The 25,823-nt window shown below is 30.1% G+C and overlaps 1 protein-coding gene across 2 annotated transcripts in view; it reads right to left on the minus strand.

Annotated features, from left to right (window-relative positions):
• Ncam2 (neural cell adhesion molecule 2) overlaps positions 1 to 25,823 on the minus strand; it is a 463,114-nt gene that overhangs the window by 18,419 nt on the left and 418,872 nt on the right. Inside the window, exon 16 of one of the 2 annotated variants that reach the window (XM_074072870.1) lies at positions 18,790 to 24,795. The exons of the other annotated variant lie outside the window; for it this stretch is intronic. Coding sequence (XP_073928971.1) covers positions 24,689 to 24,795 — 107 coding nt within the window. The 3' untranslated portion in view covers positions 18,790 to 24,688. Of the gene's footprint in view, positions 1 to 18,789; positions 24,796 to 25,823 lie in introns of those variants that run through there. 2 annotated transcript variants of the gene reach the window in all.

Raw genomic sequence — 25,823 nt, forward strand, 5'->3', positions numbered from 1 at the left:
GGGAGAAATGGCAACAAGGCAGATAGTAATGAAAACTACATATTTATAGTTGAATACTGCACAGCCAATAACAATGTAGGTAAGAAAAGAGCAATGGGAAGACACAAACTGGTGATGTGTTATCTAGAAGAAAAAAGAGGACAGAATAATTTTATAGGAATTCATAATTATTCTTAACATGTTTATGCTATGAATTTACTCACATATTATAAAATTACACTAATTTTTTCTAATGACAAAATTTATTTCTTACAAAGAATAATAGTAGAATGTTGCTTACATAATAAATATGGAATGCATGTGACAGCTACAGGTAAAGGTATAAATTTGAGTTTTGAGAAAATCACTCAAAATAAAATATTATATGTAAAACAAGGCTTTTATAATACAAATATTTAAATGCAGATTTTAATATGACTTGAAGAAATATTGGCACAAGGAAAATGAATAAATGTTATTATCTTAATTCTACCTTCTGCAGATTGACCATGAATATGGCACACTTGTCTGAATCTTAATTTATCTTTCTGAAGATCAACTGTGTTTCATGACTACATTTATATTACTCTTTTCAGGAGCTAGGCAAAAATTGCTAAGATTTTTTAACACTCTAGGTAGAATCTTGCTGCTAGTTTAGGGAAAATCATAGTGCTGTAACATGGTGGCCTGGCACATTATCCAGACCACTTTGTGGTTCACATGAGGTCTAACACAATGCTCTGTTAGAGCGTCTTTGTGAGATGGCAAAGGAGAACTCTTTAAGCATTGACTCAGCCAACTTAGAATTTACATGCATCAGCAAAGTGTAATTTGTATTATAATCATTGATTTCTAATAAAGAGAAACAAGTAATAAACCCTTACTAGTACTGGAGGAAAGTACTATTTTTGTGCTACATCCTGAATCTCCTCTTTCAATGAAATTTTAACATGCTACCCAGTTGGTGAAGTTTAGGAAAATTACTCTTTCCTTAGTAAAGTTCTCTTATTACATGAACAGACTCTGAAGAACAACTCTGTGGTATTTTTCAGCCCTAGGAAGCTAATATCTTTTTAAAATTCCAGTAAAATTAGAGAATGAGTTTCCTAATGGTGTTTAGCAAAAGTATAGCTCTGTGCAAGATTTAAAAAAACAACTAGTCACAAGTGATAAAAATAATGGGTAAAGCAAAGAAATGGTTCTGTCACAATTAACAAGATCATTATATATATTATTATCCATTTGCAAACATGAATGATTCACTGTGGAATCTATTACTGTATAATGGATACAACTTAGCTATGAAAAATTTTGATTACATCTGAAACTATTTTCTTCTAATTCATGTGTAGTGTTTTTGGATATGCTGTGCATGATTTAATAACCAAATCTCTGAAATGAGAAGGAGAAAAACACTTATCAGATTGAGCTTTTGCCCTGTGGATTTATTGGCTAGATGACCCAGTTGATTTCAACTAGTCATTCTCATACTTCATTTGCATTCCTCTCACATGCAGTTTATGGCAATAAATCTTAAAGATCAAGGATAATACACCCGATAGTCACATATTTTTAAGTGTAAAGATCCCTGGTACTGCAATGTACTACATCAAAATTCAGACATCCCTTATTGTTGTCGGATGGGCCATCTAATTTCTCCAAGACTGAGATGCCTCTGATGACAGATACAAACTGAGTCAAAGGGTGGTCGAGAAGACTGTTGGGAGTTTGGTTATTGCCTAAAACAAGGTAAAAATCACACACATATTCATTGTCATTATTGTTAGTATTACAACTATTATATTGGGAAATTATCAAGAAAATACATTTTGCTGAAAAAATAGATCATCTAAAGTTAAACTTAAAAGTAATTTATAAATGTATCTTTCTCCTTGAGCGCCCTATGACAGGAGAGCATGTCCTATTTAGAAATCATCATTCTCTTAAAAATACACTTTTAAAAAAAATGATTGGTTAACTTGACTGGTTAGCTTTTAAGTGATAATTTATCTGTAACATTTTTAATTAAATAAGTAAATTGATCTTCATATCTATGTTTAGAAAAGTATATTTGTAAAGCATCTTATGATGGAGTGTTGATGCTAAATAACTTGGTTTTTGATAGAGAAAAAATAGATTTTGACCTTGAGATTAAGATTTTAAATGTTATTTTTATGTAAAAATAAATATATTTTTTGGCATTCCAAAAGGTAGGAGTGAACATAAATTAGGTTTGTGTTCCATTTAATTATCTTTGAAAATTATATTTTATATATATTTCTTAAATTTCAGCTGACAAATATATGTAAAAGTTTGTATTTCTCAGATCACATAAGATTAGACTATTATAATTACCAAAGCCAAATTTCTTAATTAATTTTTCCTGCCACCAATTTATTTTGTTATGAAAATTATACTTATTTTTAATTTGGATTTCTCACAAATGAAACATTAACTACATATAAAATGATAAGAGTATGTATGAGGATTAGCAATGAATTCTTTTATCAATAAGATAAAGAAAAGTTGAAGGAAACACAAGGCCTTGAGTTCAATCCCAAGTGCTGGGAAAAACAATAAAAATAATTAATAGTCTTCATTTGTAAGTCAAATATGTTTAAAAAAATTAGAAAACTGAAATTGGACATACGGAATCATTTAAAGGACTTAAAATTCTTCTTTCCTATTTTAGTTTTCCAGAATATTTACATACAGGTGTTAAAATATAATTTGATAATAACTGTATTAGATCGGAAACCATTGTATCAGGTTTACTTTATAGATGGGAAAATTGACACCCAACCTCTGTCACAAAATAAACTTTTAATTACAACTAAAAAATGAAGTGCAATTTAACTCGAGGCTTTCTATGCTTCTCCATGTGTTAGTATTAGCATTTTATATTGGGTAGTCATATCAAATAATAAAAAGGTAAGAATCAAACACCTTGATGCATTAGAAAATATAATATTCTTATGGAAAAAAAGGTCATTATCCAGTTACTTTTACCATGAGTGGAGGAACACTTTCTAACACCTATTAAATGAGACACAAGATTATGTAAAATCTCTGCTTCGAGTTTCCTATTTTGTGATCATTTGTGCATTGCTTTTATAAAAAGATTATTTTGTAGAAGAACAGAATAAAATAAATAATTTAAAATCAAAAGTTCAAACTTCTATCTTTGACTCATATTTTATTATTGAAACAAGAAGGAGGACCAGTTTGAGTTTCTGCTTTCATCTTCTCAGCTGCATCACTTTAATTTCATGAAATTGGAAATTAGCTAATTAAATCAATGTATTTGCAGGGAACTTTATGTAATTGAATTCTAATTTCTATTAAAACATAAAATCAGAGCACCAAAACAAGAAAAATCAATTCGAAAAATCAATTCAAATTTGACATATAAATGTGTTTTCAAGTTTCTGTTATAGAATCATCCATTACTGACACATTGAATTTTTAATGACATTTATTGTACTTGAAATACCTTATTACTTTATCAAAAACAGTTCACAATTGAATTCATTAAGCTAGTCTTACTTTTTGGTTCTTTAAATAGATTAGCATTTTATTTCATTTTTACTGGTGTATATTAATTGTACATAGAAAGGGGTTTCATTTATTGGTGTATATTAATTGAACATAGAAAGGATATTTCCATGCATGCTTATTATGTGCATTGATCAAATTCACCCATCAATTCTTTTCTTTTACCTCCCTTTTCTCTCCCTTTTTTCATTTTCCACCATCTTCCTAGAAATACCCTCTCTATTTTCATGAGTTTTTAAAAATTTCCCTATACTTTCTACAAATGAGAGAAAACCTGGGATACTTGTCTTTGTGGAACTGCTTAATTTCAATTACTTATTTTTCTATGTGTACTTATAATTTCTTTTGTATCCACCATTTTCCTTCCCCCCCTTCTTAGAAATATTTGAACAGGTTTCATTCTTCTATTTTTATATAACAATAAAAACACATCCACCATATGCACAATCATTCTCCCTTTTCTTATGCCTACATCCTCTCCCAATGGTACTCACCTACTGCCTTTCATTTTTTTTTCATTTTTTAAAAAAGTGCATATTGATAGTTCAGAGGGTTGCAGTTTGGTACTTCAGGCCTATATGTATTTGCTTTAATCAAATTAATGCCCCCATTACTAATTATTTCTCTATCACCATGCTTCTCTAATATTCAACAGCTTACAGTACATTTGTACCTATAAGTTTTTAATTCAGAATAATGACACTTGCTGAATCTATTCAAAGAAAAGGGGATGGAGTAACAGAGAAAGATGGAGGAGTGAATATAGCTAACTCTACTATAAATGTCACAATGTAATCCCAGTACAAGTATAATATGTTGATAAGTAAGAAAATTAAGAATGAATTTAGTGTGATAAAGACATGAAGAACAAATTCAGAGTTCTAAGATGGAGACTGTCATTTATTCGCAGAATTATGGGACAATTTTCATAAGAGATACTGTTCAATGCAATAGAAAAGTAGCTTAAAAGAATGAAAGACAAAAATGTACACATTTAAAATCACTGTTTGGTGTTCAAAATAATTTTACATACCACATACTTTATCATCTTACATTAGAGATATTCCACCTATATCCTGTTTATATGTTCTTGGTTCATTCCTGCAGGGCTAACACACTTTCAAAGATCAACTGGAAAATCTAGGTATGTATTTGTTTATGCAGCACATGGAAGGAGAAGTGGAGAAAATTAATAAGATGCAAAAATTTCCTGCATCTTACTGAAAGTCTGTCAACTGGAAAATAACCATAGAGGATGCTTTCATTTGATTGGCAATATTTAGTAGAACTTAATTTAATAATATTGTCAAACAATCTTGGAAAGTTCATTTAAATTTAGTGAATATGTTAGAACATCCTCTCTAAAATGTAACAGAGCTTCAATCATTTAAATAGTGCTGAGTTCATGTAATTAAATATATTTGGTGCTTTTATATAACATAATAAACAGAATACCTAAGTAGTTTTGAAAGTTCAGAAAAATATTTTCAGAAATTATGTGTCAAAATATACTCTTGAGGAATCTTCTTTGAGAGGCATATGTAAAATCCTGTTTCAACAAACTCAGTTTAATTGTTTCAGAAGTACTTATTACAAGAAGCTAAACTTTTGAAAATACAAAATTTATTTGAAGAAGACATAAGATATTTTCTATTAAAATACTTACATATTGGTAATACTTTCCTCCAGTGAGAATATTCATTTTACAATTTGCAGAGTACATAATTACTTATATTTACAAAATTTTAGTGGGCTTATTTTCTGTGTTGGATTATATTGTTCTCCTTAAGTATTGCTGATCTGCATTTATATAACTTTGATATCACAGAGGCAAGCTCATGCTTTTGTGGTTTGTTATATTTGAATTTTTGTATATTTACATTTATGAGGTATTTGTTACACATTACAACAATATTACCAATTAGTCTTTTTCATATTGTATATCAATCAAGCAAAATTGTGCAAAAATTGACATCCTTCAAATGCCACCATGTAAACCAGAAGTCACCTTTATAGATATTAGACATTTGCATTATGTCTTTTCTCCATTGTATATTTTAACACCTTTGTCAAAAATAAGCACAACTACAGAAGATTCTGAAAGGAATCTTACACACAGAAGATGAAAACAAACAACCATGAAAGGACAGGAAATATTAACCTCATGAGAAAAACAGACAAGCACTCAGAGTATAGTATAAAATTGGCTGCACACACACAAATCCTTAAACAACAAAAACAACTAAATGGCAGGAATCACACATATCTATCAATATTAACATTGAATGTTAATAGGCTCAACTCCTCCATCAAAAGACACCCTTTGGCAAACTGGCTTGAAATACAAAAAGGAAGACTGGACAATTTTTTGTTTTCAAGAAGCCCATATTATTGACAGAAACAAATACTGTATTAAGGTGAAAGGATGGAAGAAATTTACCAAGCTAATGGTTCCTGAAAACAGTCAGGAGTAGCAATAGTTGTATCAGATAAAGTGGACTTCAAAACTAACATCATTCTGAGTGAGGTTAGCCTGGCCCAAAAGACCAAAAATTGTATGTTCTCCCTCATATGTGGACATTAGATCAAGGGCAAACACAACAAGGGGATTGGACTATGAGCACATGATAAAAGCGAGAGCACACAAGGGAGGGGTGAGGATAGGTAAGACACCTAAAAAACTAGCTAGCATTTGTTGCCCTTAATGCAGAGAAACTAAAGCAGATACCTTAAAGCAACTGAGGCCAATAGGAAAAGGGGAACAGGTACTAGAGAAAAGGTTAGATCAAAAAGAATTAACCTAGAAGGTAACACCCACACACAGGAAATCAATGTGAGTCAATGCTCTGTATAGCTATCCTTATCTCAACCAAGGAACCCCTTGTTCCTTCCTATTATTGCTTATACTCTCTCTACAACAAAATTAGAAATAAGGGCAAAATAGTTTCTGCTGGGTATTGAGGCGGGGGAGTGGGAGGGGGTAGAGTGGGTGGTAAGGGAGGGGGTGGGGGCAGGGGGGAGAAATGAACCAAGCCTTGTATGCATATATGAATAATAAAAGAAAAATGAAAAAAAAATTACAAAAAAAATAATAATAAAGTTACTGTACTGTTGACAGTTAAATTAAAAAAAAAAAACTAAATTAGAGAAAACAAAGAAGGACATTTCATATTAATATAAGGAGAAATCCTTCAAGAGGAAATAACAATTATCAACTTATATGTGCCCAATGTCAGTGCACCCAACTTTTTTAAACATACACTAAAGGATTTAAGATGCCATATAGATCCTAACACGCTGGACATTAATGCTCCTCTATCATCAATAAGTGGGTCATCTAGACAAAAAATAAATATAGAAATTCTGTAAGTGAAAAACACCATAGATCTAATGGATCTGATGGATGTCTACAGAGTATTCCATCTGCAACAGGACAATATACATTCTTCTCAGCAGCCCATGAAACTTTTTCCAAAATAGACCACATCCTAGGGCACAAAACAAGTCTCAAGAAATATAAGAAAATCAGAATAATCCTCTGCATATGATCTGACCACAACACAATAAAACTAGAAGTCAACAACAAAAGCAGCAGCAGAAAATATATACAAACAACTGGAGGCTGAACAACACCTAGCTCAATGATTAGTGGATCATAGAAGAAATAAGGGAGCAAATCAAAAAGTTCCTAGAATTTAATGAAAATGAAATTACAACCTGTGGGAAATAGTAAAGGCAGTCCTAAGGGGAAAGTTGTTAGCCCTGAGTACATATACTACAAACATGAAAAGATCTTAAATAAATGACTGAAAGCTGAATTTCAAACTCTCAGAAAAATAAGATCAAGCTAAACCCAAAACAAGCAGGAGAGAAATAATAAAAATAAGGGCCGCAATCAACAAAATAGAGACCAGAAAAACCATATAAAGAGTCAATGAAAGAAAAAGTTGCTTCTTTGAAAAAAATAAACATGATTGAAAAATCCCTGGCAAATCTGACTAAAACGAGGAAGGAAAAGACCCAAATTAATGAAAGCAAGGATGAAAGGGGGAGATAATAAAAAATACCAAGGAAATCCAGGGAATCATCAGGGACTATTTTGAAAACCTGCATTCAAATAAAATGGAAAATTGAGAAGAAATGGACAAACTTCTAGATACATATAATGATCCTAAACTAAAACAAGATATCAATCACCTAAACAGATCTATACATGCAATGAAACTGAAACTAAGTAACTACTCAGCGTCACTCAGCTACTCAGGAGCAGAAACAGAAATGGGCCTAAGAGTCTGCCTCTCAAGACCTCCAAAAAAAAAAAAAAAGAAAGAAACTGAAGCAGCAATAGTCTCCCAAAAACGAAAAGTCCAGAACTCACAGAACCTCTGCTGAATTTTACCAGACCTTTGAAGAAGAAATAATACTAACACTTGTCAAACTTTTCCTTGAAATAGGAAGGGAAGGAACACTGCCTGATTGTATGAAGCCAATATTACACTCATCCCCAAACCAGATAAGGACACATCCAATAAGATGAACTACAAGCCAATCTCCTTAATGAACAAAGATACAAAAATCCTCAATAAAATAATGGCAAACCAAATTGAACAACATATCTGAAAGATGATATACCACAACAAAGTTGGCTTTATCCCAGGGAGGCAGGGATGGTTCAACATGTGCAGCTTATTAAATACAATACAGCACATTAGCAGAAGCAAAGACAAAAACCACTTGATCAATAGATTCAGGAAAAGCCTTTGATAAAATTCAACAGCCTTTGATGATAAAAGCTCTGATGAAACTAGGGATAGAAGGAATGTACCTCAACATATTAAAGGCTATATATGACAAACCCATAGTCAACATCATACTTAATGGGAAAAACTGAAACCATTTTCCCTAAAGTCAGGAATGAGGCAAGGGTGCCCACTCTTCCCGCTCTTATTCAACACGGTCTTGGAATTCTTGGCCAGAGCAATAAGGCAGAAAAAAGAAATAAAAGGAAAATGGAAGAAGTTAAACTATCCCTTTTCACACATGACATGACTTTATACCTAAAAGACCTAAAAACCCTCGCCCAAAAACTCCTATACACTGTAAACAGCTTTAGCAAAGTAGCAGGATAGAAAATCAATTTACAAAAATCAGTAACCATTCTATACACCAACAATGAAGAGACTGAGAATAAATATAGGAAAATAATTTTATTTATAGTAGCCTCAAAAAAATCAAATACCTAAGAATAAACTTAACAAAGGATGTGAATGACCTCTACAAGGAAAACTACATACCACTGAAGAAAGAAATTGAAAAAGTCTATAGAACATGGAAAAATCTCCCATAGTCATGGACTGGTAGAATCAATAAGGTAAAAATGGCTATACTACCAAAAGCTGTCTACATGTTCCCCGAAAATCATGTCAAAATCCCAATGACACTTATCACAGAGATCATAATAGACTCATAAGTTTATTTGGAAGCAAAAAAGACCCAGAATACGAAGGCAATACTGAGCAAAAAGAGAAGATTCGCAGACCAGCGAAAAAGAATAAAGGACCCAGAAAGAATCCATGCAGGTATATGCACCTAATTTTTGACAAAGGTGCCAAAACCATAATATGGAGAAAAGACAGCCTCATCAACAAATTTTGCTAGGAAAATTGGATATCTGTTTGTAGAAAGCTGAAACTAGTTCCATGTCTTTCATTCTGTACAAATACCAACACAAAGTGGATTAAGAACCTTAATATAAAATCTGAAACATTGAGGCTACTGCAGAAAAGAGCAGGGCATACACTGGAAGCAATAGGGGTGGGAAAGGACTTCCTCAGTAGAACACACAAGTGGCTCAGTGATTAAGATAAAGGATCAATAAGTAGGACTACATCAAATTAAAAAGCATCTGCACAACAAAATAAATATCTCTAAATTGAAGAAGCCACCCACAGAATGGGAGAAAATCTTTGCTAGCTATACATCAGACAAGGGACTAATAACCAGAATATCCAGTTTGAAAAACTAAACTCCCCAAAAATCAATGACCCAATAAAGAAATGAGCAACCAAACTAAACAGAAAATTTTCAAAGGACTAAGTCTAAATGGCTAAAACACACATGAAAAAAAATATTCACCATCCCTGTCCATAAAGTAAATGAAAATCAAAGCCACACTAATACTCTACCTCACTCGTGTTAGAATAACTACCATCGAGACATCACCAAAAACAAATTTTGGCAAGGATGTGGGGAAAAGGAACCCTCATACACTGCTGGGTGGGAATGTAAGCTAGTACAACCACTATTGAAAACGGTATGGAAGCTCCTTAAAATACTAAAAATAGATTGCCATATGATACAGCAGTACCATTCCTAAGGATATACCTGAAGGAATGTGAATCAGGTTCCAAAAAAGGGAAGTAAACTAAAAATCCAAATATTTTTGATGAGTTCTCTGTACAGGAATGAATATAAAAATCTTAAACTGGCTGAGACCACCATAGGAAGGGGACTAGGGAGGAATGAAGAGGAATAGAGGAGATAAACCAGTTGGGGTTGTAATACATATGTGCACGGACATAGCACAAGGAAACTCCCTGTGTAGCTACCCTTATCTCAAAGTAACAAAAACATGTTTTTCTTTTGATCTTTAATCTTTTTTCTTCTACAAAATTAGAGAACATTTTCTTCTACAAAATTAGAGAACAGGAGGGCAGAATGGGAGGTTGGCACCAGTGGAAATGAGGAGGTGGTGGGAAAAGGGAATAGGGTGAGGACTCAGTGTAAATAATGTGTGCACATGTATGTAAATGCAACAATTGTACCTGCTGAAACTTTTCCAGGAATTGGGGGAGGGGGTGTAAAGAAGAACAGTGTGGCAGGGAGGTGAATAAAAGTATGATATATTCAATACATTATAAGAACCTTTGGGTTAGCCAGGCTCATAAGACCAAAAATCATATGTTCTCCCTCATGCGTGGACTTTAGATATAGGGCAAAGGCAGTAACATTGTTGGCCTTAGGTCACACTGAGAGGAGAGAACATACGAGAGGAATGGGGATAGGTAGGAAACCCAAAACTTGAAAGTGTTTGATGTCCCCATTGCAGAGGATCTAATACAGTAGCCTTAAAGCAACAGAGGTCAATATGGGAAGGTGACCAGGAAGTAGTGAAGAGGTCAGGTACAGATGAATCAATTCGGGTTGTAATACACTTGTGCATGGAAGCAATGCTAGGAATCTCTCTGTATAGTTATCCTATCTCAATTAGCAAAAATGTTTTGTCTTTATTATTATTGCTTATGTCTTCTTTTCAACAAAATTGGAGAAAAGGACAGAACAGGTTCTGCCTGGAAGCAAGGGGGTTGGGATGAGAGGGAGAGGGTGGGGGACAGGAGGAGAAATGGACCCAAACATGTATGCACGATGAATACATGAATAAAAAGAAAAAATAAAACATACTAAAACAAAGAACCTTTGTAAATGCCAATATGTACCCCACGCAGCACGATAAAGAAGAAAAAAAAATGATAAAAAAAAGTTTAAAGAGTAAGCTATGCAGCATGTATGATTGAATTTTATAGTCTTCCTTTGATTACTTCCTCCATATGCTCAGTTAAAAATTCAGTATTCTGTGTTATTTTAAATTAGGTACATGTAGTAATTTATAAAGTTTATGTGCAGAAATATCCAATGCATATTATAAAACATCAAAAGTACACTACAAAAAGAAAAATAATAATTTTTTTGGAAGTTATAATATTCATTTCCACAGTTGATTGGGTTTTTCACTATTTTTTGGCCTATTTATTATAACTGATTGTTACTAATAAAAGTATTAATTTATTCTGCTTCCTATATTAATAAAATACAAATACTGAAATCCAAGTATTCTAACAGAACACTCTTTTAAACACATATATGAAATAATTTTTGGAATTCCAAGACACTTTACCAATATGCTATTATTCTATTTGTTATACCTTCTACTTTGTAGCAACTTCTCATTACTTGTTAATTTTTTACAGTATTTAATTTTAAAAATTAAATGTCCAGTTTTAGATAAACTATTTCTAGATTTTAGCAAGTATAAACATTTTAACATTACTTGGATTCATGGATGATGATGTGGATCAGTTATGGCACACACAGTTGTATGTCAAAAGCTTGTAATTTCATTTTATTATTATTATTTGGGTGGTGTTGCTATTAAACTCAGGGCATTGCACATGTGCTTTAACTCTGAGCCACAGCTCCACCTCCAAACACTTTATGCATTTATTTATGGGCATTATTTCTGCTAAACTCTCCACAGAAAGGTCTATGCCTTAGAATAATTTCTATTCATTGCTTTTAGCTATGAATTTGTCACCAGAATTAAATAAGTTTTAAAATGTCATTCATATTACATTCCTGATATAATATCATTGTATAAATGATATTCTTACCAAAACATTCCTTTACAATGAATTTTCTCTTGGTAATTCCCTTACTCCTAAGCATCATTAAAATCCTTTCTTGATCTGTGGAAGCCCAATTTTAAATGATGGAAAGACTTATTTACGAAAGCTTTAATTATCACCCATACATACACTGATTTTTGCTCTTTTGGGATAAGAATATTTTCCTTTTTAGCTTACTCTTCATATATAATTAATTTTGTAATCATTATTTCCCCATTATTTTTGTTATTGTTACTATTTTTTGTTGTTATTTTGGAAAATATTTTAGATAAATTTGCCTGCATGAACTGGAAGATAAGATGAGTACTTTCAAAACATTATTACAAAATTGTGGGATGGTGAAGTGGCTCAAGTGGCAGAGCACCTGGCTAGCAAGCATGAGGCCGTGTGTTCACACCCCAGTACCCAAAAAAAGAAAAAAATAAATAAAAGAAAATTTACTACAAAGTAGATCAAATACTTCCCTAATATGAACACTGTACTACTTCTAACCTTTTACTAGTGTTTTTTATGTTTTAATCTTGTACTAATCTATTTTAAGTTCTAATCTTCTGCTAATTGATTTTATGTTCTAATCTTTTACTAATAGAACTCATGACATAAAAGAGAATTCATACCTTTCAACTTTTCTACAAAACGCATTTACTTGGCAACTTTTTAAATGTACTCAAAGTTGTTTCTATACAAATCTGTTTCTGAATTGATCAAATAAAAATTGCTTCTTACAACATTGTCATCTCAATAAACACTTTAAAGGAAAATTATGTAACATGAAAAGTACAAAGATCCTTTCTCAAAGGGTTATATTCTGAGAAAGGAGTTTGGAAGGATCGAAATTGTTAATTTTTTAAAAATTAAAAGTAAAATTTTCATTATGATTGTGAGTAAAGTATACAAATGAATGAAATCAAACTTCTTATATGTGTTATGTGACTACTCTGGAAGATTCTTAATTTTCAGAATAATGCAAAATTAACTTTCTCCTTTTGAATGATTATATATTGCATTTCTTGGATTGTTTCATGCATCTGGAAATAAATTATAAAATTTCATGTTCAGAACAATAATACATTTATGTTGAAGTGAATTTTCAATAATTTTCTCACTGTGTTGTTCTTTGGTGATATTAAATGCACAAGCATGTTATTTTGGGAATTTTTAAAGTTCAGTTTTAAAATAAAATCAGCAAAATTAATCAACAATGTTTCAACATCACTTCAATATATGAATATAGCCTAGCCCTATTATTTATATATGTTTTAAATGACCAGGGTAATTTCAATACATTTTAACAAGATGTTCTTTTCTGTAAATAGTTTTATATGTGCTCAATTAAGCAATCCTGATATAGACATTTAATACCTGCTAAATAAATGAATTTTTGCACCAGTCTTTCTTTTGGGGCATGAAGACTGCATTTTCCATCACTTTTCATCACTATTGTGTTTCTGTTCTATATAATCATCATTATTCTGTGTTTCTGTTCTATATAATCATCATTATTCTTTGTAATGTTATGCTACATGAATAACTAATTGTTTTACATATGACTTCAATGACGATTCAAACATACCTTTCAAATTACTTCTCAGTGCTAAGATATTTTTTCAGAGGAGGAAGGGTAAAAAGTAGCAATAATGAAACAGCCTCTTTTTGTTCACCTTGGTATGTGATTCAAAGAAGGAAAAGTAGTTATCATCTTTGAGATCAGCATTAAATCTGTGCTTATATAATGAAATGTTAAATACATTTACTCGTTAAAAAAAGAAAAGAAAAAAATTAATAAAGGACCTGTGTAGTAGTGATGGTATGGAAATTATAAACATATATTATCATAATAGCATTTATACTTATAAAACTCTAATCTTTTTTCTCTAATATTTTCCTAACACTTTACTTTCACATATGTGTTTGTATGCAAAAGGAGAATTATAAGTTAATTATCTTCTCAAAGTGTCTTCTAGGCGTTAGATATCACAGAAGTGGTATATCTTTCCAGAAGTAAATTGGCTTAAAATTTGTACTCATCTTTTATTTTATCACCATGTTGCTAAACAACTCTATTAGGTAGTTGTGAGGACAAAATAAGAATAAGAAAAAAAAGACTATTCTCTGGAGGATCACAATTTATTGGGAGGAATAAGTAAGACATCTAATTTAGAAACTGAAATTCAGTGTCTTTGATTTCTTTCCTAATGGCAAAAAATATGACTATAGTGATGGGTGGAAGAAACATGTAAATTTATGGTTAGAGATCAAGAAAACATAAGAGAAGATAATGTTTACAATGTTTTTGAAGAATGAGAAGCTACTCTTCATATGATGGGAAGATTCCATTTCTTTCAGAACATAAAACAGAAGAAATTTGAAAGTATATGCTACATTTGAAATTAGCAAATAGATATTCTTTTTTTTAAATTCATATCCTCATACTCACTAAGCAGGCACTCTACTGCTTGAGACACATCTCTAGCCTGGATTTTAGAGATCAGATATTGGAGATTTTTGGTGGGGGTTGGGTTGATGGATGTTGAGGTTAAAAGGATAGAGTAAAATATAAACAAACAGTTCAAGTAAAACAAATTATTAAACCAGCAACACTGACTCCACCAAGAAAACTTAAGAAGTGTGATACTTTCCTAAGAAATGGTAGGAAATCACTAAATGTACACAGCTGAGGAAAGACAGTCTTCTGTAATGGTTAGAGATAGTGAAGTCCTGCACTAAGAAGTGCCCTTAGAATGCTATCCCATCTTGTATCTTTCCTGTTCTATGTCCATTAGCATAGTCTACACAAGCATGGCAAGCCCCTGGTCACTATTTGTAATGAAGAAATGAGGAAGTAATTAAACTCAACCTCTCATATGTGAATAGTGATTGAACTAAAATTAAATAATTTGTGTTAATATGTATTAAAATGCACAGCATAAATTAACATACTATAAAATTACAAAATATATCATAATCATAAATATATTTTAGATATATTTGGAATGGCACTTTATAAATGTAATGAACTTTTAATTGAAATGCATTTCATGAGCCTCATCTTGTTAATCCTGTTATGTAATATCTGTCCACTTTCCCTTAAGGTTTTAGTATGTGTGTATTTTAAACAATACATTGTAAAAAATAAATTGAGGTGAGTAAGATGGTACATGAGACAGGAAGAGGATTATGACTTTAAGGCCATCATGAGCTACATAGTGAGTCTTTGTCACAGAAAAAAGCCACTAAAATTTAAATACATGCTTTCATGGAAATTTTAATGAAACCTGTGAAATTCTTAGTATCATTTTTAACTGACACATTTTAGTAAGAAAAAAACTTAACTATGTGAATTTTGAAAATAAAAGAATGGCTCAAACCAAAATAGCACATAACACCCCTCTTCTGACAAATGTTCAAATTACTGGGAACATTAGAAATATATATTTTTTAAATGTTATTTAACAACCTTACAACAGCTAGAAACCATGATGAATTATGAAAACATGAAATCCTTATACTACAGAACTATTCTTTTATCTATATTAAGTATCAAATTATTAATTATGTTGGATCTGAGATCATTTTGTGAAAATGCCTCTCTAAAAATGGTTTAAAGCATATATAAGATATTTTTGATATCTTTCAATTTTCTCTTCAAGCTGCTCCTTTTCATGTTTATTCTTATATGGTCTATATTTTCCTTATACATTCTTTAAATCTGATCATGTGTTAAGTTTACTTTGATAGATGTAAATTCATTATCATGAAAGAATGAAGAGTTTTATTGGCTAACATGAAAAGGAGCTGTGTAGATCTGAATGAACTGGTAAGAACAAATATTGACTAAATAGATTAGATAACTGAGTAATTTAAATTTTATTTCAGCCACTACCTGCCCAAGTTTATTTATCTCTACTATTTTAAGTTATTATGCATATATAATAGCTTAATATTATATGTATATGAATCATATTTGTATAAACTAGAAAATATTGTTCTTAAATATTATACTATAAAGTTAGAACATATTTTAAAAGATTAAAAGAATATTATCATTTTCTTTTAAAACTCTAAAATGCTTAATTTAGTATAAATAAAATTCTTTACCATCTATGTCTTCTTAGTTTTCTAAATATGTTAAACAACAAATAAAAATATGAACAAAATATGTGTGGTGTGTATTATGATTTTCCCTGAAAGTTCTGATTACTATATTAGGTTTTGTGATATTTTAAGTTTTGCATATCGACTGTAGTGTTTCTCAAGGATTTCAATTTCTGCTTAGAGTTATTCCAAAAAGTCAGTTTGCATTATTAAAACTATGTGTTTTAAATGTTGACTACTATAAAGTGCATATAATTAGTATATACAGTTAGCTATAAAATAGAAGTATAGATATCAATTTATTTTAAAAATATAATAGCAAGAAGGAAACAGTATATACTTCAGTAGATGAATGGATCAATACGTATGTTTAGAGAAGGAATCATTATTCTGCACTAAGACACAAGATAGCAAACAAAGAAAGGACATGTAGGAACCTTGAACACATTTTCTGTGCAGACAATAAAATATGAGTTGTTAATGTTCAATGCTGGCAAGTGGAATGAATAGAAAACAGAAGAATTTTAAGCAATGGAAATAGTCAATGATGCAGTAATGATGGATATATGCTACTGAATATTTGTCACACACCTAAAAAGTATAATCTCAATGGTGAAGCTTAATATGAAATACGAACTCTGGGCTGGGCGAAACTCTATGCTAATAGGGGTTCAACTGTCACAAAGGTGCCTATCTGGTCACAGAGACTGACAGTGGGACAGGCTAAGTATGAGTTTGGGTAAGAGGTCTACAAAATAAGCAGACCTTTCTTTCAACTGTGTTGTGAGCCTAAGACTGAACTACAAAACAAAGTCTATTTAAAGGCGGGAAAATACAATGATGCTTAATAACAGCATAGGACTGAAAATGTGCCTTTGTTGATAAAGAATGTCTACAGAAATTATGTCCACTCTCATTTCCTTTTATCAACTAAAAAGTATCCAATATCCATTCTTCTTCATGGCTGAGTAAAATTCAATTGTGTATAAGTACCACATTTTCTTGATCCATTCATCAGTAGTGGAGCATCTTGGTTGACAAAACACATTTCTTAAGTGTTTTTAGCCTCCTATTTCAATATTATGGAACTCTTGAGATCCACACCAATATTTCGTTAGGGAAATATTTCTCTGTATTCTGTCAAATAAACTTTCCTTCATACCTGATTCATTCAATAGAACAGTAAGTCACAGACTAATAAATAAAAAAAACTCCCATGCAATATTTTTCTCTCTCTCATGACAAGCACAAAGAAGCTGGAATTTTTCTAGGCATTCTTCATGAACCTCAAGTTGGTTGCCATCTGACATCCTATGTAACATAAATATCCCATTCATTGTTTGTTATATTAAATAGAAACAATAGCACATTTAAATTTGCAGTGTGTGGATTCCTTAAAACAAGTCAACTTGCAATAATACTTATCATTTTTACTTAAACTATATTTAAATAAAATATTTAAATAAAATCTTCTATTTGAAATATTCACTTCAAACTATTTTAAATAACTCTAATATTAAATAAGAAATTAATAAAGAAAGGAAGCACATAGCTGTTATGAAAAATGAGAGATAAAGCTATTTATTTTAAATTCTTAAAATGGAAAGGATAGTTGCTGATGTAGGAATATGTATTTTCTTGTTATTAAACATTAAATAAAATTATTATTTTGTATTAATAGAAAAGTACCTATTATGCCAATTAGATCAACCTATAAGCACTATACGATTTAGGGTAAGAGAGATGAAGCATATTTTAACATAATTCAAATATTAAAAAAATTAACATTTTCTCTTTTTAAGTTTTTGTACTATTTAATCTCTGATCTGGCAATGGAATACTGAGTGAGTTAGTGTAAGAAAATTAAATTATTTTTCTATTCATGTCCAGGTCAAAGATAGATTTTTCACTATAAAAATTAATTTAATTCATACTGTGAAATGTAACAATCAGAACCTAGGACCAACAGTTTTTTTAAAAAAATATTGTTAAAACCATATTCAAATGATGTCCAAAGTATATAAATTATTCAACTTTCCAGGGCCCCACCATTCTCAGCAATACAGATGAATCTTATGAGGACTGGAAGAAACATTTCACTTAAGTCATTCTATTCAAAATGAAAATTTTCTATTAAAATTAGAACATACTCTTGTTTTATTGTTGCTGATATCACTAATAAACTTGCAAAGTCATTATTTTGTTTTATAAGTCAGAGGTAGATGAACAGAGAACCTTAATGATTTCTACACTTGTATTCACATGAGGTTCAAAATGCAATAAATTATCACATTGAACGAACCAGAAGAACTGACAAAATTCAGTTTAAGCATATATGTCTGCTTTTATGAACTTTGGCTGGCAATGCAAATTATTCAACAATCCTTACATTAATGCACTTATTATCTATGTTCATGTGTTTTCCTAAAATATGATATGAATATTTAGACATTCCAATAGCAATTTTTGTAAGAATATTCCATAACCAGTGTGCTATAAATAAAACTCGATATTGCTTTGTTCAGTCCTCAGATGACATATTGCTTATCTAAAAGCTGAAATAACTCAGAATATATGTTTACTACTGGTTCCTGACTATTAAATAATTATTGAGATTTTGAATTTGATCAAGTTAGAAATGGAGACACACAATAAGTACAAAAAATGTTGTACCAGTAATAAAGAAAACACAAATAACAAAGCTTTTCCTCAGTTTTCTTTATTACAACAATGGGGACACAGAGGTACAGAAAATAAAATGACATTTAATATACTATGAAACACATGCATAGGATTACATATAGTGGTGGATATTATGTTGGGGGGTTTAAATAAGAGATGATACCAAAAACAATAGACTTATAACATGTACATAGTTTTCAATAACATAATCTATGATGAAAATAAATGCAATTAAAATGATCAAAATAGTCACTTTAAAATACAAGTGTTATAACATGTACATAGTTTTCAATAACATAATCTATGATGAAAATAAATGCAATTAAAATGATCAAAATAGTCACTTTAAAACATAACTGTTATACAAAAAATCAATGTAAAATATGAAATAAAATATTCTCAAAAGAAGTTCAAGAGTTGTGGATGTTATTTAGAACTGTAGGTTTTAACTGACACCTTTAGAGAACAAAAGACTAAGAAATTAATTTCCTAGTGTTGATTAAGTACATACGTGAAATGAAACTAACCACGATTATGTCATAGATAACTTTATATATAATTACCTAAAGTAGAATAAAATAAAGAACACATGAATTTAAGTTGAGTATATACAAATTTAAAAAGTTTGCAATGCACATAGATTTAATACATCTGACATTAGGCTACATCATACTTGAAATTTAATACTACGTGAAGAAGGTATCTGCACAAAGTGGATAAAAGTTTACCAACAATGGACAACAGAAATAATTCACACTGTCTCACACACACTTAAAGACACTTATACACATGTAACTTTATATTCCTTCAATATTATTTTTTCATTCTCTCACATATTAGGAAGTTGGTATCATAGAGTATTCTACTTAATTTTTAACATTTATAGTCAGATATTTTAGGCTTGGGAAATAGCTAATAGCCATAGGGGTTGGGGGAAGAGAATTACTATGTTACTGCTGTCTTTTTCCAGGTTAACAATTTTGAACAAGGTTAAAATCTAAACAAGTTTGAAAAACAAAGTATTGATATTAGACTCATTATTGTCTTAATTCATAATACATAAATTAGATTTATGCTTATATATATGTATAGTCTTTATGAATTTATCAAATGTTTAAATATGATAATATAATCAGAAAATATTCTAGAAATCTATACTTAAATGTCAAAAAATGCTAAATCTAAAATAATTTTAAGATGAATGTGGTAATGTGGAATAATATTTTAGTAACATGTTAGAAAGCATTTTCTTTTACTAAATCCTAATATGTAATGTGGAAACGTCTTTCAAAAATTAAGATTAACTATTATGTATTCATGATTAAATGATACTCTTTTATTTCTGACATAACTGATTTTGAAATGGACTTTCAACTAATTTCAATTTATTTTTTATTAATTTAATTTTATGGTTTTTTTGAGACTAGGTCTTGCTCTACAGCCCAAGCTGCCCTTGATTTGCATTCTCTTGGCTCACCCTCCTGAGTGCTGGCATTACATCAGTGCACCACCAAGCCTGGTGTTAATTTACATCATAATCATTTCAGGGGCTATTTGTGGAATATTTATATATCCAGTCACTTAAACCATGTAAACTTGTATTACCTGTTCAATTCATGAGACCCACGAAAATGTATTACATACTCTCATACCACTGGACTGGGATACAAATATTACCAACGGTTAATAGAAAGGAATAGAAAAAATAAATCCTATTTACTTGTAGAAAGCAAGAGAGAGAGAAAGAATGACAGAAAGGCAAAAGAGGTAAAGATAAAAAGGGAGACAGAAATGGTAAGAATTAGAAGTAAAAATAAGGGAAATGAATTTCAAAGAGAAAGCTCACTTAATACGTTATCCTTCTAAGATTGTTTAGAGGATATTACATTATCCTTTACAGATATGAACCAAAATAAAGTACCTAGTATTACACATTAATTATGTATTTCTTAGAGTCTAATATCTTTATTCATTGAGCGGAATCATAATAATGTAAGAAAATTATGCCATAATATTTACTATGTAGGGATATAGCTGATTTATTTAAAACATTAATATTATAACCAAAAAGAAACAATTTTATTTGTTTAAAAATTTGTTTTAAAAGAAATTTAATAATTTTGGGATAATTTTACATTACCAGGAATATTTCTTAATTTACTGTGAACTGAAAATATTACTATATATAATGCTGGAATATTATATATTCTATTTGCATACAAAGCCATGCATAATATTCTTGAAAACTAGGCCAGATATATTTTCTTATAGTCTGATGTCATAAATATCAACACTGAATTACCAAAGTCATTTGTAATTTAAGATTTTTACTTCCTCATTCTTTGTATTACTATAATATCATACTAATTACTAAATTTTTTTAATGTATATAAAAAATATTCATCTGGAACCAAAGGTATATGGCTAAAGTTTCACACAAAATACACCTTGTTGAGTACAAATTAATAGTCATGTATACATAATTGAAACAAATTTAGAATATTCCTTATTTCAGTTTCAATAAAAATTGAACCTGACAAATGGGCATTGTTATATAGAAAATATTTCAATTAAGCTATAATAGTATTGTAATTAATCTCAACTGTATAAATTGTGCAATAGCATGCATATTTGCAATTCATTTAAGAAGAAATGCCAAATATTTCAATAATTTATACTGAAATTTTGTGTATATTTTTATACAGCTATTGATAGAATTTAAAGAAGTACATAAAATTTTAATACAAAGTTTTAGTACATTTTATATATTCATTTTTTAAAACATTTGATACATTAAGAAAAGGAGAATAAATGAAAAAAAGGAAAGAATGGATTTTCAGCTTTGTTCATATCTACTGGTAGTACATACATGTATACCTGAATAATGCTTTTGAAAAGACTATGAGTAAAGATTTCATAAAATTATGACTTACAATGTTGGAAGGGAAAGGATCAAATATGGTAACTTATCTAAGATTCTTCAATGCAAGGTAAATTTTATAGGGATAAAGAAAGCACTGTGATCTCCCAGGCATGTCTTAAGCATAGGATTGCATTTGGGGCCTAATGATAATATGATAGATAATTATGCAGCTTTGACTGGGATGGAGAGACCATTACAACTGGCAAATAGAGGAAAGAATGTAGCATAGGAAAACACTGGGAGGAAAAAAAAGAGATTCCAAAATACAAAAGAAAAAGTGTTATTCTAATATCCCACATACAGACAAGAAGACAAGTAAATCAGCTTAGCTGAATCATTGGTATAAGGTGGTAAAAATTTTGAAATGTTGTCACATTGGGATATATGATACACACAACATTAGATATAGACATGTATTTCTAAGTATGTATGATAATGAACCCCATATTCATCTTAATACACAAACCCATATGTATATATCTTCAGAAAGTGACTTTTTGATTAAAAATCCACCATGTGAAAATAATGATTGGATGATACTTGGGGTATATTTAAAATAACTTGGAAGTTTTTTTCTTTACCAATAGCCACATTTAGTTAGACACATATACATATACCAAATCTGACCAAATTGTCAGATTTTATGGTTTCATATAAATAATAAAGCTCAGGTAATAATAGAGATAACTCAGTAATACATATTTTTAAGATTTTAAAAATAAAAAATATACTGAATATAATTTATTATAATGCAGTAGCTTCATTGTTTAAAATTTTGTGCTTTCTAATTTCTTATGAAAAAAATAAGGCACAAAGTCCATTATTTTATGTTCTTTGAGATTTTTTACAGAATTCAAACATGCCTCAAAGCTGAAAAATAAATGCTAGGAATACTAAGAATACACAATTGTCCAAATAATATGATACTTATTTACTTCAGGCTTAAAACCTTGATCTTTGCTTACATCTTCATAGATTCAAATTTTTCAATAACTCCTTAAATGTAAATAATTTTGATAATAAAACAGAATTTTAATTTTATATATTTTCTTTTTTTTTTAGGTAGTACTAGGATTTGAACACAGGGCTTCATGCTTGCTAGGCAGGCAAGCTACCACTCGGGCCACTCTACCAGCAATTTCATGTCCTTTTACAAATGGCAAAAATTGTATGTTGCATTTTGTGTAAACCTGACCTTGCTTGTTCTTTGTGTCACTGTTGTTGGCGTTGAGTTATGTAGTTGTAGACTATCAAAATCCTTCAAATCCCTGCTAACTTACTAAAGACATATTGTATATTTTCCAAACATATCTTGTAATCTTAAATCAAGATAGTTTCTGTAATGATTTTCTTATTGCAAATATTTGTAACTTAAAGGAAAGATACAATGAATTTCATAATAAAAATGAAAACCAGTCTGGGAAGTGTTATTCAAATTCCTTTTTTTTCTCAATACTTTTTACATATTACTAGTGAATATAACATCTCCAATCTGAAATACCAAAGGATACAATATGTAATTATAATTAGTTATCTAATAAACACAATAGAGGTTATAGTGTTTTGGAAAATATATCTTTCCCCAGAAATTGGTTAGATTTACATACAGCATGCATTGGAATCTAGTAGGGAAGAAACAATGTGTTTAAACAGCTATTGAGTCATTGTGCAATCTACAGTCCCTTGCTTGGCTAAAAGAAAAAAAATAGTAACAAACAAGGATTTTAGAAAATATAAATTTATATAATAATGATAATTATTTGCAGACAAACTCAAAACCTCATATGAAAGGATTCTGTAGATTTGTATAAAATAAGATAGAGAGTACATTAGTGCAATAAAGTAATTGCTATTGTTGAAAGAATCAATGACTTATCATGTATGATTACTGACATCACTGATACCCAGATTTACACACCTGTGTGTGTGTATGTGAGCACATCACTTTGCCTCATAATTATCCTGAATAAGAAGAATCATGTCCTAGGATGTGCTTGCAAGTGAAAAACACACTGTTCTCATTTTAAAATGTTCTAAAAGGCAAAACAGAGAAATCATTCTTCACAGTACTTTCTCAAGTTGAGCTTCCTTCAAAATTTGGACTTTACTACTATCTCATCTTCTTCTAAGCAGTAAATAAGTATTTTTCTTTCTCAGATTCTTGCAAAGTAGCTGAATCACAGATAGCCAGATACATGCTACAAAAACTTGTGTATGTTATTAGAGTGGTAGGACTTGATGCCAGTTCATAACATACTCTGGGTTCTTTGAATGGAGTGCAATGTTTAAAACATATTCAAATTAAATTTACTTGCTCTGGGGCAACTGAAGATAGATATTATAATTGAATGAAAATTTTATTTTCAAATTTAAAAGAAATATATATAAATTCATATTTATTCCTTCAGACATTTCACATCAATAAAGAGGAAATAGGAAAAATAGAAATACAGAGCTAATATACTAAGATATTCTAAATATATTATATAAATAGTAGACACTGAATTACCAGAAAGAGTGGTAAAGTTGGATTTTACATTTAATAGTAACAACTAAAAAGCAGTAGAGGTGATTTTTCAATTATATATAACAAGCTATAGCATATCTGGTGTATGCCAAAGAATATTAAGTGATATTTACAAAATAATTCATCGATAAAAGATTAACTGTAACAAATGTTTAAATTTCAAACACAAGTGACACGAGATTTACCAAAGTCATCTTTTAAGTAAAACATGTTACTCAGAGAATTGGTAGTTGGAAAAAACAATCCTGACTGTTTCAATCAGTGATTTTTCTGGTGAATTATCCATGTTAAAAATGGACAGTGCAGAGAAGGAGAAAAAGGCTAATTGTGGATGGGTGTATATACATAGGTAATTAATTAACCTTTAGAAATATTTGGATTATAATTTTAGATGAGCCTTATTATTTCTATTTTGCATTATTTTCCATGGCATAGAAAGAAGTATCATATGATATATCAGCTACATTAAAACATGCAAGACAAACTTATGGCTACAATGAAAGAAAACCCTGCAGCATGCAGCTGCCATGACTGGCTTCCATTTTCACCTTTATTCGTTTCACAGCAATTATCTGCATGATGAAATTGTTTTTGAGGACAGAATAAGAATAAAGGAATTAAGAAAAAGAATAAAGTCACAAATACAAAAATAAAGGAAAAGAACAAAGCATGACAGTAGGAAAGAAAAAAGAGAAAATAATTAATGCAATTTTTACACACAACTAATAACAATAACCTAGAGAAATTACTTTGATACAAAATAAATAATGATTAAAACCTTGTATAAAACATTTCTAAATAGTTGTCACATATTAAGAATTTAGGTGATGGTTATATATATATAATATTTATTGACTAGTACTCAGACATTATATGTCATTGATTCTTTAACTGTAAACTCCCCACATTTGTAAGTTGAAAAAACAACTAATAAGAGAAAATCACCAATCATTGTGCTATTCTATTGAAAAATTCAATACTAAGTTAAATGTGAGCTCATCATATTCCACAATGTTTGATGATGATATGCTTCTGTGTTTTCTTAAATTGCATATTTAATAAAGGCAGATATATTTAAATAATATATGAACTATCAATAATATGTGAAAATTATCAAGTTACATAATGAACATAGGTAAGAAGGATAGAATCTAGGCATACTAATTCAAATAGCTATTGTCAAATTCTAGACACATGTCAAAGAATCTCTTTTAAAATAATTTTCAAACCAAAATCATGTACATAATTTTTAGACTTCTTTTTCATTATACGCTAACCCAAAGTCATAACAATGGTCAGTGTAGTATCAATATTTATATTTTACTGACAACTACAGAGATTTAAACTTCTCCCTATGTAATTAAACTGCATTTATATTATTGTGGAATTTCTTTATTTTATATTCTCAAAATGTAAACTTAGTCCTAAGAAAACATTTTTGCATTTGACATTCACTGAATGTTGCTTACTGATGTGATGAGTTATCCAGCCATGAAATATTAATGTTGTTTTGAAGTGGAGTGAAGGTCATTAAAATAATTTTACTTTTATAGTTAATTATAAGTATAATTTAAAAGCCTATGAAAGCAAAATTAATGGA

This window comes from Castor canadensis, chromosome 5 (assembly GCF_047511655.1).
Source record: "Castor canadensis chromosome 5, mCasCan1.hap1v2, whole genome shotgun sequence".
Lineage (NCBI taxonomy): Eukaryota > Metazoa > Chordata > Mammalia > Rodentia > Castoridae > Castor > Castor canadensis.